Below are 12455 nucleotides of genomic sequence, written 5' to 3'. Positions count from 1 at the left end.
TTTTCGCATTTGTGGATAAATTACCGCATTTGCGGTGAAAATTTTGCTTATGCGCATTCATTTACTCTCACGACCCTTCGCATCTGTAGTGTCACATCCGTATCTGCGGGATCGCTTCTCCATATCCTGCATCGCATCTGCGCCAAAACTTTCGCGTCTACGGATACAGCCCCAGCCAGCCAAACTCTGCATCTGCGGCCCCAGGTCCTAGGGGTGCTTATCGGGTGGATAATTAGGCTTAATGGTTCGACTTATTGGTTATCGGATTATAAATGTAGTAATCCGCTAGCCATCCAATAAGAAAACGAGCAGATTGGTATCGGATTGACAATTATCAGGCGGTTATCGGGCGGTTTATCGGCTAAACCAAATAGAAAATTTTTGAACAATCAATACCAAACGGCCAAATGCATACTTCAAGCTGTCTCTATTAGTTGTAGTAGCTTTTCCTAATTAGAAGCCAAAGACGACTGCCAATGCCATTGGCTACAGTTAGACGACAGTTCTATTAAGAATTAGAGTAAAAATTCTTAACGGGTTAACAGTTTACACGATAAGAAAATTGAGTAATACGCCCCCAAACCGTTAAGCCGTTAATTATAAAATCTCAATCCGTTCACCATCCATTACTCCGATAATCCGATACGAATAAGCCAATAAGCCATCGGTTCAGTTCGGTTAACAGTTTCGGTTCGGTTTTGAAAAGCCCTACCAGGTCCGCATCTGCAGACTCGCACCTACGGCCAGGCCCTCGTAGGTGCGAAACCACCAAAACATGTGTGCCCAAACACATGAAAATAATCTGCAACTCATCCAAAACATACCCGAGCCCCTCAGAACCTCGTCCAAACATACCAACCAATCCCAAAACATAACACATATGTACTTGAAGCCTCAAATCACACAAAACAATATCAAAACCACGAATCGCACCTCGATTCAAGCCTAAGGAATTAATCAACCTCCAATTTTCATAACTCATGCCGAATTTTGCACCTCAAATTTTGCACATAAGACCCAAATAACACAATGGACCAATTTCAACTCTCAAAACCACAATCCGAACCCGATATCATAAAATTCAACTCGCGATTAAAGCTATGAACTTTCCAAACCTTCAACTTTTCAACATTCGCCAATAGAACCAAATCCGGACATACGCCTAAGTCCAAAATCACCATATGGACCTAATGGAACCTTCAAACACCATTCTGGGGTCATCTTCATAAAAGTTAAACTCTGGTTAATCCTCACAACTTAAGCTTCCAACCTTGGAACTAAGTATCCCAAATTTATCCAACACTTCCCCGAAACCAAATCAACCGCCCTGCAAGTTACATAACGATACAACAACAACAACAACAACATATCAGTATTATCCCACATCGTGGGGTTTGGGGAGGGTAGTGTGTACGCAGACCTTACCCCTACCCTGTGAGGATAGAGAGGTTGTTTCCAATAGACCCTCGGCTCAGGAAAGCATAAGCACCACATTAATGAAAATATAGACAAGAAGCGACAGTACCAAAAAGCTGTATAAAAGTAGAATAAAAATAACAAGATAGTAAGGTAATCAACACTGAAAGAAAACAACGGTTAGCCATAAAAACCTACTACCAAGAGAAAGCGAGACTGCAAGCCAATACTACTGTTATGAACACTCTAGACTACCTACTCTACTATCCTAAATCCTCGACCTCTATACCTTCCTATCAAGGGTCATGTCCTCGGTCAGCTGAAGTTGTGCCATGTCTTGCCTAATCACCTCTCCCCACCTCTTCTTTGGCCTACCTCTACTTCTCCGTAGGCACTCCAATGTCAACCTCTCACACCTCCTCACCGGGGCATCTGTGTTCCTCCTCCTCACATGGCCAAACCACCTAAGCCGCGCTTCCCGCATCTTGTCCTCAATAGGGGCCACACCCACCTTATCGCGAATAACCTCATTTCTTATCCTGTCTAACCTGGTGTGCTTGCAGATCCATCTCAACATCTTCATCTTTGCTACCTTCATCTTCTAGACATGAGCGATCTTGACTGGCCAACACTCAGCCCCATACAACATCGTTGGTCTGACCACCACTCTGTAGAACTTACCCTTAAGTTTCAGTGGCACCTTCTTGTCATACGAAATACCGAAAGCGAGTCTCCACTTCATTCATCTCGCCCCAATACGATGTGTGACATCTTCATCAATCTCCCCACCCCCTTGAATAATAGATCCAAGGTACTTAAAACTCCCTCTCCTAGGGATGACCTGCGAGTCCAACCTCACCTCCCCTTCTCCTCCTTGAGTCTCGCCACTGAACTTACACTTCAAGTATTCTGTCTTGGTCCTGCTCAACTTAAAACCTTTAGATTCTAGGGTCTGCCTCCATACATCTAATTGCACGTTCACACCGTCTTGCATCTCGTCAATCAATACATTATCATCTGCAAATAGCATGCACCACAGCACCTCCCCTTGAATGTGGCGTGTCAGTACTTCCATCACCAGAGCAAACAATAAAAAGGGCTGAGTGCCGACCCCTGATGCAACCCTATCATAAACGAAAAATGGTCCGAGTCCCACCGTCCTCACTCGGGTCTTTACTCCATCATACATGTCCTTAATCAACCTAACGTTGGCAACAGGTACACCTCTAGCCTCCAAACATCTCCATAAAACCTCCCTCAGAACTTTAACGTACGCCTTTTCTAAGTCGATGAACACCATATGCAGTCCTTCTTTCTCTCCCTATGCTCCATCAATCTCCTAACAAGGAGGATGGCTTCTGTAGTTGAACGCTCCGGCATAAATCCAAACTCGTTCTAGAAAATAGACACACTCCTCCTCACCCTTAGATCTACCACTCTCTCCTAGACTTTCATAGTACGCTAAGCAGTTTGATACCCCGATAGTTATTGTAATTTTGGATATCACCCTTGTTCTTGTATACAAGAACCATCGGGCTCCACCTCCACTCTTCGGGCATCTTCTTCGTTCTAAAAATGACATTAAATAACCTAGTGAGCCACTTCAATCCTGCCTTGCCCGCACTCTTCCAAAACTCTACTGGAATTTCATCCAGCCCGGTCTCTTTGCCCCTGCTCATCTTGCGCATAGCCCCCTCAACTTCATTAACTCTAATCCGCCTACAATACCCAAAGTCACAACGACTCCCGGAGAGTTCAAAATCACCCAGTACAATGCTCATGTCCCCCTCCTCGTTCAAGAGACTATGGAAGTAGGTCTGCCATCTCTGACGGATAAGCCCCTCATCTAACAAAACTCTACCTTCTTCATTCTTGATGCACTTCACTTGGTCTAAGCCACGCGCCTTCCTTTCTCGCGCCTTGGCTAACCTGAACAACCTCTTATCGCCACCTCGACCCTCGAGTTCCTCATACAAACGACTAAAAGCTGCAGTCTTCGCTGCCGTAACTGATAGCTTTGCCTTTTTCTTATCCAACTTATAATGCTCCCTATTCGCCCTCTTCTCCTCCTCGTCTACACTTTCCACTAGCTTCAGATACGCTGCTTTCTTGGTTTTCACTTTTCCTTGCACCTCTCTGTTCCACCACCAGTCTCCCTTGACCACCAGAGTAACCCTTTGAGACCCCTAAAACCTCTCTCGCGAATTCCCTAATGCACTGCATAGTCGTGGTCCACATAGTGCTTGTGTCCCCACTACTCCTCCAAGCCCCCATAGTCACCAGCTTGACCCCCAACTCCTGCGCTTTAGCTTCCGTCAAGGCTCCCCACTTGATCCTATGTTGGCTATATATCGCCCTCTTCCTCCTCTTCTTCGTGATCCCAAGGTCCATGACCAAGAGCCTATGAAGGGTCGAGCGATTCTCACTCGGGATAACCTTGCAATCCGTGCAAAGACCTCTATCGGACTTCCTGCAGAGTAAATAATCAATCTGAGTCTCGGCCATCGAACTCGGGAAGGTAACCAAGTGCTCCTTCTTCTTCGGGAAACTCGAGTTTGCTATCACTAAATCAAATGCTCTAGCAAAGTCCAGCAAAGACATTCCTCCTCCGTTTCTATCTCCAAAACCAAAGCTGCAGTGCACATCATCATACCCCCAATACGTCGCTTCAATGTGTCTGTTGAAATCTCCTCTTATGAAAAGCTTCTCGGTATGCGAGATACCACGCACCATCTCATCCAAATCCTCCCAGAAACGCCTCTTGACTTCCTCATCCAAGCCTGCTTGGGGTGCGTATGCGCTGATTATGTTCAAAGTAAAACCTCCAACAACTAGCTTAATAGTCATCAGTCTGTCATTCACCCTCCTAACCTCCACCACTAGTTCACGGAGGTGCATATCAACCAAGATACCTACCCCGTTTCTGCCCCCCACCCTCCCAAAATACCAAAATTTTGAAACTGCCCACATCCCGCGCCTTATCTCATACCCACCTAGTCTCCTGTACACAAGCTATATTAATCTTTCTCTTTTTGAGAATCTTCGCTAACTCTACTGATTGTCCAGTCAAAGTTCCTATGTTCCAAGACCCCACTCTCAACCTAGTAGCTCCCTTAGCCCTCTTACCCCCCCATACCCCCTCCCCGCGCTGACACCCCCGAGGACAAGACCTTACCCTACCATCGTTCACCAAAGCCACTATAATCTATGAGTCACTACGCAAGCACTATCCTGAAAACAAGCGACAAAAATAAAATGAATTACCGAAATATAATCTACCACTAAAGGTCGCAGAACAGGTGAAGAAATAAAATAAAGGAACTAACGGAAACTATAATCTACAATTAAAGGTTAGACAAATAGGTGAAAAAATAAAACAAAGGAACTAAAGGAACTATAATCTACAACTAAAGGATAGAAAAATAGGTGAAGAAATACAATACAAGAGCTAAAGGGGGTTATAATCTACAACTAAAGGTGACAAAGAAAATGTGCAATAGAGATTCAAAATAAAAAGATTCAAAATAAAGATGTACACAGGTAGATAACAATATAAACAAGCAGGCAAAGCTATCACTAATGCAATTAATTTGACAATGCTAGGGCAAATACTAACTAAAGATTCAAGAACAAAATAGGCAGGCAATGAGATACAATTACGCTAAAATATCAAACTATTCAAAAATATCAAGACAAGAGAGGAATAATAGAACCTGGATTGCAGCTCTTGAAGTTAACGAAAATCCGGCCGGCGGTGGAAAAACCCCCTATAGCTGAGAACTTCTCTCCTTCACCAAATAGAGGAAACTGTTGCTACAATTCAAGACTTGGGCTTGTTTAACTTTGATTGGATGTACACCGACCTTCAGGAAACCCTTATCGATGCAATCAGGGGAGAAGATATTAAAGAAGTGCGCAAAACTGGGTTACCGGGAATTATCAGAGAAAGTGAAAGTTCAAGGAAGATGATGTAACTATATAGATCTGCGATTTAATAAATCAAACAAAAAAAAAAGGTTTGGCCAAAGCGCTGTAAGTGAATTGTTTTTGTGGAATGGTGCGTATCTTGAAAATGATTTTTGTCAAGTTACATAACGATAAATACACATATGTAAAGTATCAAATAGGGGGGACGAGACTAAAATACTCAAAATGATTGGCCGGATCGTTACAATTATGTACGATAAGCTAACTCAAACGGGTTTGAAGTCTCCTATAATTTTGGTGTTGAACTTTTCGCTGAGAATACCTTTTTTAGCAGCTTATTTAGAAAGAAAAGAAATTGGATTTGTAGTTGTATAACATATAATATGTTATAGTATCCGTATTCCGGTTGTCCATATGCACCATCCAATGCTTTAAGCACATTTTTTTTTTTACCTTATAGCTTTTTTATCAGAGAAACAATAACAATAACACCTTAGTTCCAAACAAGTTAGAGTAAACTATATGAATCCTCACAAACAACTTTGCCTGTGTGAGTTTACTCCCGTTGTCAACTCGAAACCCGGATATAGAGGAGGATTATAGTATGTTGGCCGCCAACGTAAAACTAGCCAATTATGTCGAATCCACACAATATAGATTTCATTGGAGATAACACAAAATTGTCATAACTTGTAAAGGCTCCAATCTTTTACATGGTATTAAGCAAAAGTAGGAGATACTGCAAGATTGAAATGTCAAATATTTACAAAAAGACGACACAAAAACTTCGCAGCTCAAACCCTTGAAAGAATGTATTTTACAAACATGAAGATTGTTGTTTGGACCATACACAGGATCCACCATTGCATAATTATATTTGAAGAAAACTCATTGACTGCAAATTAAAACCATTAGATCTAGAAGCGATAGCTCAATGACCACAGATATTGGCCAGGAAAAAGAAGTTGGAACTGAAATAAAAACTAAAAACCACAAGCTGTACAAAACTGGTCCATCTTCCTTAAGTCTCTCAACTTCATATTAGAAGAATTTATAATAATGTAGAAGAGACTTTTACTATCTCACAGAAAAGAATTATATAGTTGGATTTATATGGCAACAATGTGACCAACAAAATGTTGAGAAGTGTATGGATGTTTCTTGAAGAGAATGGCAACAAATGAGGCATCTTAGTTCATCTATTCTTTCTCCTTCAAGGGATCTAAGAGAGAGAGCATCAGAGCAAATGCCAACTTCATATAGTTGTTAAGAGGTAGATCATTCTGCTTCATATAGTTGTTAAATACGAGATTCTGCAGATTATTATCCAGCCAGATTAACTCCAAATTGTTCTGCCCCCAATGTATCAAAGCGAAAGCTAGAAGCCATGTACCGTCTCCCACAGTTCAATGGAATGTCACTTGTGTACTATGAGTGGGGTTTACAAGTATTCTAATCACAATGTACCTGAACTGATAGCTATGGGGATGATTTCTCATCATCTGAACTAAAATCATCATCCATCCGTCTCTCCTGGATTGCAGGAAATAGTCGTTGATGAACATCTGGCAAAGTATCTGGATGGGATTCCTGAGAAGGTGATACCGTGAGTGCCCCTTTTCTAGGAGTGTTTGCCGGAAACTTAGTTGATTTTCTCACCACTGTACATGCCTTGTCCACCATTATCAAGAAATCACGAACAACCGTGAACAAACGCAAGCCTTCATCCTTTCCTGCATTTCCATGGAAGTAGTCTCCTGTACTCTTGACTAAAGCCATTATCTTTTTCTCTTCTTCTAGTATCCAGGTGATCTCCTCTTCCGCATGTTGCATAAAATTTGTGAGTGTATCACGGAACTTACCGCCTTCCTCCAAACTTTTCATTTCAGTGTCTAGAAACCCTTTAGTTTTCACTAGTGAGTTACCAAGTCTGGAGACAGATGAACTTAAGTTGTCACCATCTATAAGTGCTGCTTTTCTTACATTCTCAAGCTCATTGCTTAGACCAGAAACCACCTGGAGACCAAGGTTACGATGGTGCTCGACCAAGTCCTGAGAAGCATCCTCGACAAGATCTTCTGTTTTCACACTCGATAAGCTTTCGCTCTCCCTTAACTTGCCCGCTGCTTTTAATCCTTCTGATCGGATAATTTCCTGAACAACAAAGTTGAGAAGTGTGGTCTTACCATCAGTTCCTTTAACATCTGAGAGTTTCAGCAGCGTATCGAGCTTGAATGCCTGTGCACCACCACGGTAGGTGCCATCATTCATGCGGTTCCCAGTTTTGAGAACTGCTTCTAGAAGTTTCAGGAAGAGTCTGCTGTTTCTCAGCTCCTGGCATGCCACCTGCAAGTCTTTATTTAATCAAAAAAAGCCATCTACCATGTGATGGTTAGAAACACCTATCATAGAACAATGTACTGAAAGATTTTCTAATTAACCATTACCAGGAGCAAGAGACCCAAATTTCATGACTTTCCTTCAATGTAAAGAGGAGGCAGCACACATCTTCATTCAGTTATATAGGGTGGTAGAGTTCGAATAACGGGGTGACTGGTCTAAATTGTTAGTCAACTGTTTTATTTTAAGCTACTGAATTTCACAATTAATCAAAATGACCCTAGCTCTTTCAATTTTTAAAAAGAACTTTGTCTGTTCTTATAGATAATCTAATAAGAAAAATCTGGCAAGTCCAACTAATTGGATTTAATTTCAGTTCATCAGGGTTAGACAGGGAAATGATACCTTCCAATTAGAAAAAATCTTGAGCTCTTATATATTGTTCAGCACTAATTATCTAAGAAGAAACTCAGCTCCTTCTTATTTTTTATTAACCATGATCTTGGAAAATCCAAAAACAAACTTTTACTGATGAATATCCGAGATGAGTCTCATGATATGTGCAGCAGAACAACAGGACATTTTCCACACAATTTACCTCTAAAGTTGCAAAGGACTCTTTAATGGCAGAAACATCTTCTGGAAGAGTACTCATGAGCAACAACGCTTCCATCCGTTTGAAGGCAAAGGGAATTTCAACCAGGGACTTGAGAAACCTTTCAGAAGGACCAAGCTGAGAAATTTCCCCACAATATAACCGAAGCTTGAGTTCTTCATCTGCCGTTGGTGCCATCTTTGATATAGTTTGAATAAGTTCAGGAGGCAGTTTATTACCTGATAAGATAAGCAAGCATTTGCAGTTAAAAGGCTGAGAAATACTTTGATAAAATGAAAATAAAAACTATGAAAATGTACAAAGATAAAAGAAGTTGGAGCATCTCTCAACAATCTTTTTCCACAAGTTAATACAATAGAGCAATTCAAGTTTGCTTATGTTGGGACATGAAAAAAGATTCTCATATAATGAAACTTCAATTTTTTTCGATGGGAAACCGTTTAGTACTCTATAAGTAGAATATCAAACAAGAACCAGGCACAACCATAGAAAAATATGTAATTCTATAGTTTTTCAATTCACTTATAACCTATGTTGCGCGGACTCTCCAAAACAGCTGCTGCACCCGTGTCGGATCCTCCAAAAATGCACTACTTTTGGAGGATCCTGCACGCACCCAACGACATTTTCGGAGAGTCCGATCAACATCGCTTATAACCATCAGCAGTGCTTGGTGGGGACTTGTACTTAATCTTCACTTTTTGGTGAAACGTATCACAGTGAGCGATGAAAATATTTTATTATCACCAGAGTAATACATAAACAACTGATAGACTATTCTTTCGTCTTGCATTCTTTATCTTTCTTTAGGGAGGAGGGCTGGGGAGGAATGAATGGGGACGGTTGAAGAAATTACAAGGTTTGTTCTATAAAATCATCATATTGGTTTATTTTACATTTAGAAATGGGACGTTGTTTTCAACTTAATCTAATTTCTAATCAATTAGTACATGGCAATACTGAAAAAAGTACCTTTTCTTCTTAAAAATTCGCCCTGGGGTTTTCATGCTTCAAAATACTTTTTGATTACTCTCAATGCGCTTGTAGGCATTTCACAACACCATGTATTAAGCAGAAATAGTAGAATGAAACTTCTTTATTGCTCCAAACATTTAAGTAAATAACATACAGTTTCCTAATGGACCGATAAGTTCTATGTGCAGACTATGTTGTTTGTGCTCTTTCTTCTGTTCCTAATACTTTATCTCTTTTTAAGGGTGTCGATAACTTTCATGCAAAAGCTTAAAATGGAATGAGTTAACACTAAAGTAAAATCCCTCCTAGGATTAGACACACTCTTCTCCATGGTGATAAATTTACTATATTTGTTGCCCACTAGCTATTAATTCAGAAAAGCAAGATTCACTCTCACGGATCTCATGGGGGAGACACAGAGAAAGAGAGAAGATTTACCCTCTTTGAGAGCATCACAAACTTCTTCTGTTGTCACATTTAAGGCTTTAAGAATAATTGCTAGATTTTGTGATTTCTTAGCATCAATTATCTGAATATACTGTGGGGTAGCTTCAAAAGATGCTGAAGCTTTTATGCCCTCATTTTTGCCTGGATTAGCTTGGGCATATCCGAATAACGACTCCATCATCTCCTCATTAAACCTGTAGTAACATCATTATAAAAAGTGAGAAAGTCAGACATCTTGCATAAAATAAAGTGCATGGGAAGATTGACGAAAAGCTTACTGGAATGAGCCAGCTTTGATATCATGCCAAACCATTGAGTGATCAGGATTAGCAAGAACTTTGTCCCAGAAAAATGGCTTTAGTTTTGCCTTTGGAGCATCAGATTCATCAGACAATTCAGTTTCCTTACCACCAGAAGAACTTCGTCTCTTATGCGCTCCAAGAGGTGAAGGCTTTGGCAGATTACCAGGCTTCGGTGGATTAGGAGGAGGAGGGCGAGCAGCTTTTGGAGGCGGAGGTGGCTTTGGAGCAGGTGGTTTAGGAGGAGGAGGAGGTGGTGCAGGGGATGGAGGTACAGATTTTCCTGGAGGAAGTGGTAATGCATTTGCAGGTGCATCTGTTTTAGCTTCAGCCTCTGAAGAATTATCTGGCACCGAAAGACTATTTACTGTAGATGATGCCTTGAAATCTTTCTGGGTTGAACTTCCTATGCTCGAAGACTTCTGAGAAGAATCTGATCACATGAATTGTAGAAATTATGCGGCATAACAAAAAAAAAACATATGCAAAGAGATAAACTTCATGATTAAATACCTGCAAAAAGATTACCTGAACAAAAGTTAAGAAGAGGCTTCTCATCTCTTAGCCCATATTGTGGACCTGCTTCTTTCTTTTTACTTTTTCTAAGACACAATATTAAGAACAGAACCAAAAGGGCAATTCCTGCCACAGCACCTACAGAAACAGCAGCGATAATATAAGTAGTGTCCTTCTGGTTATTTTCTGTAGAATTTGTTCCAGTATTTTGTGGTTTAGAAGGAGGAGGAATGACAGGCAAAGGTTTAGAAGCGTTGGCATGAGTCTGAGGTGTTGGAGCCTTTGCAGGAGGGTTGACACGAGTCTGAGGTGCCAGTGCCGGTGCTTTTGCAGGAGGACTGACACGAGTCTGAGGTGTTGGAGCCTTTGCAGGAGGTTTAATTGGTGAGCTCGTGGGCGCTGGCACTGGAGCATTAATTGGTGATACTTCCCAGTCGCCTGGAGATGGAGCGCCGATTGGAACTGCAACATCATGTGTTAGCTTATCTTGAAGCTTTCTTTCTCTTAGGTACCTTCTGGGAACACTGGACCATTGTAAGAAAAGCTGTTGGTACTTGCTTAACCAAGCAATGGATGTAACCTTACTACCCGAACAATGAAGAGGAAAACTTTTCCTTCTTAAGCACTCCAAAAGGATCTGCTTATTTTCAGGAGTCAGATCACTAATAGCCTTTTGTAAGATTCTTTTCCTCAACAATGCTATATCTGATCTTAAGTAGATATAAGTTCCCGTTGCTGCCTGACGAAGAGACAAATCCAGAACACTTGCAGCTTCTGTATTCTTTTGTGATCCATGCGTGCAATGACTCCATATTTGCTCGGCCTGCATACAGAATACTTCAGCAATACCACATTCAAAAAATAAATTGGAGCGCACAACTTGTCATCCTACAATTCACTGCCTGAATCCAGAATGCATACTTCTGGGATATGTAAATTGTAACACAATTTTACTTTTAGTTATAAGCACAAAATAAAAAAAATAAAAAAACTGCAATAATTAAATCTCTAGCTTGGAAACATATAAGCTAGTTTTGAAGAAACATAAAGTTAGAACTAGCAATAGATCTTCTGAACCTAGTAACTTTTCTGTTACAAAAATCCTCAAAATACATGTGCTTAACAAACCACTTGTTTTGACACAAATAAATTTAAAGAAATTAGTTCAGATAATCACAATGGTTTCCTCATATCATGAGAAGCATTGCCACTGCTCTGTGGTGCAAGCTTAGATATTTTACTTTTTGTCTTAGTTATTAAATACAACTCTATCTCTTGTTTCTTTTGTCCGGATTACAGAAAATGATACAACTTATGTAGTTACATCGTTAGGCTTTCGCACAATGAAATAACTTAAAAAACCATGGCATATGACTCCTAGCCCGACTGTCCTAATTACTTCCTCCTCTTTTTTCTTTTTTGGATAACGGTGGTGTTCAGGCCAACTTGCGTGCACCTCGACTAATCCCACGGGATACCTCCCACCTCCCACCAGCAACAGGTACCAACTAATTCTGTCCACCAAGACTTGGACAGATAGGAAGAAATTACCTAGTATTTTTGCAAATTGCGTCCTCCTTAATTGCATCGATTTATCCTAAAGGTTCATTTCCAATTTGAATTTGGTTATTCACCAGTACGAGGACCCCCCCCCCCCTTCCAACAACCCAAAATGTGTCCATGGCAGAATGGTTAAAGTGCCCAACTCATAATTGGTGAATTAGTCGCTTCAATTCTTGCTGGATACACACCAATGCGACCCTCCCGAAAGTAATCATTTGATTGTGGGAAAATACTATAAATAGGTTGCATCCCTTTTTCTAATGGACTACAAAAACTCCATCAGATAATGAATGAATTTCTCATTAGCCAGGGAATCTACTGAGTATTAATACATATTTCTACATGCATATATATAT

General features: G+C 40.7%; 1 protein-coding gene across 1 annotated transcript in view; it reads right to left on the bottom strand.

Moving 5' to 3' along the window:
* Positions 6118-12455, bottom strand: part of LOC109225533 (formin-like protein 3) — a 7278-nt gene continuing 940 nt past the window's right edge. Inside the window, exons 2-6 of the mRNA XM_019390237.1 lie at positions 10549-11359; positions 10000-10453; positions 9713-9915; positions 8282-8517; positions 6118-7689 (exon numbers count right to left, since the gene is read on the bottom strand). Coding sequence (XP_019245782.1) covers positions 6823-7689; positions 8282-8517; positions 9713-9915; positions 10000-10453; positions 10549-11359 — 2571 coding nt within the window. The 3' untranslated portion in view covers positions 6118-6822. The remainder of the gene's footprint in view (positions 7690-8281; positions 8518-9712; positions 9916-9999; positions 10454-10548; positions 11360-12455) is intronic.

This window comes from Nicotiana attenuata, chromosome 5, assembly GCF_001879085.1.
Source record: "Nicotiana attenuata strain UT chromosome 5, NIATTr2, whole genome shotgun sequence".
Classification (NCBI taxonomy): domain Eukaryota; kingdom Viridiplantae; phylum Streptophyta; class Magnoliopsida; order Solanales; family Solanaceae; genus Nicotiana; species Nicotiana attenuata.
Note: the sequence above shows the minus strand (reverse complement) of the source record. Positions and strands in the feature narration are given on the sequence as shown.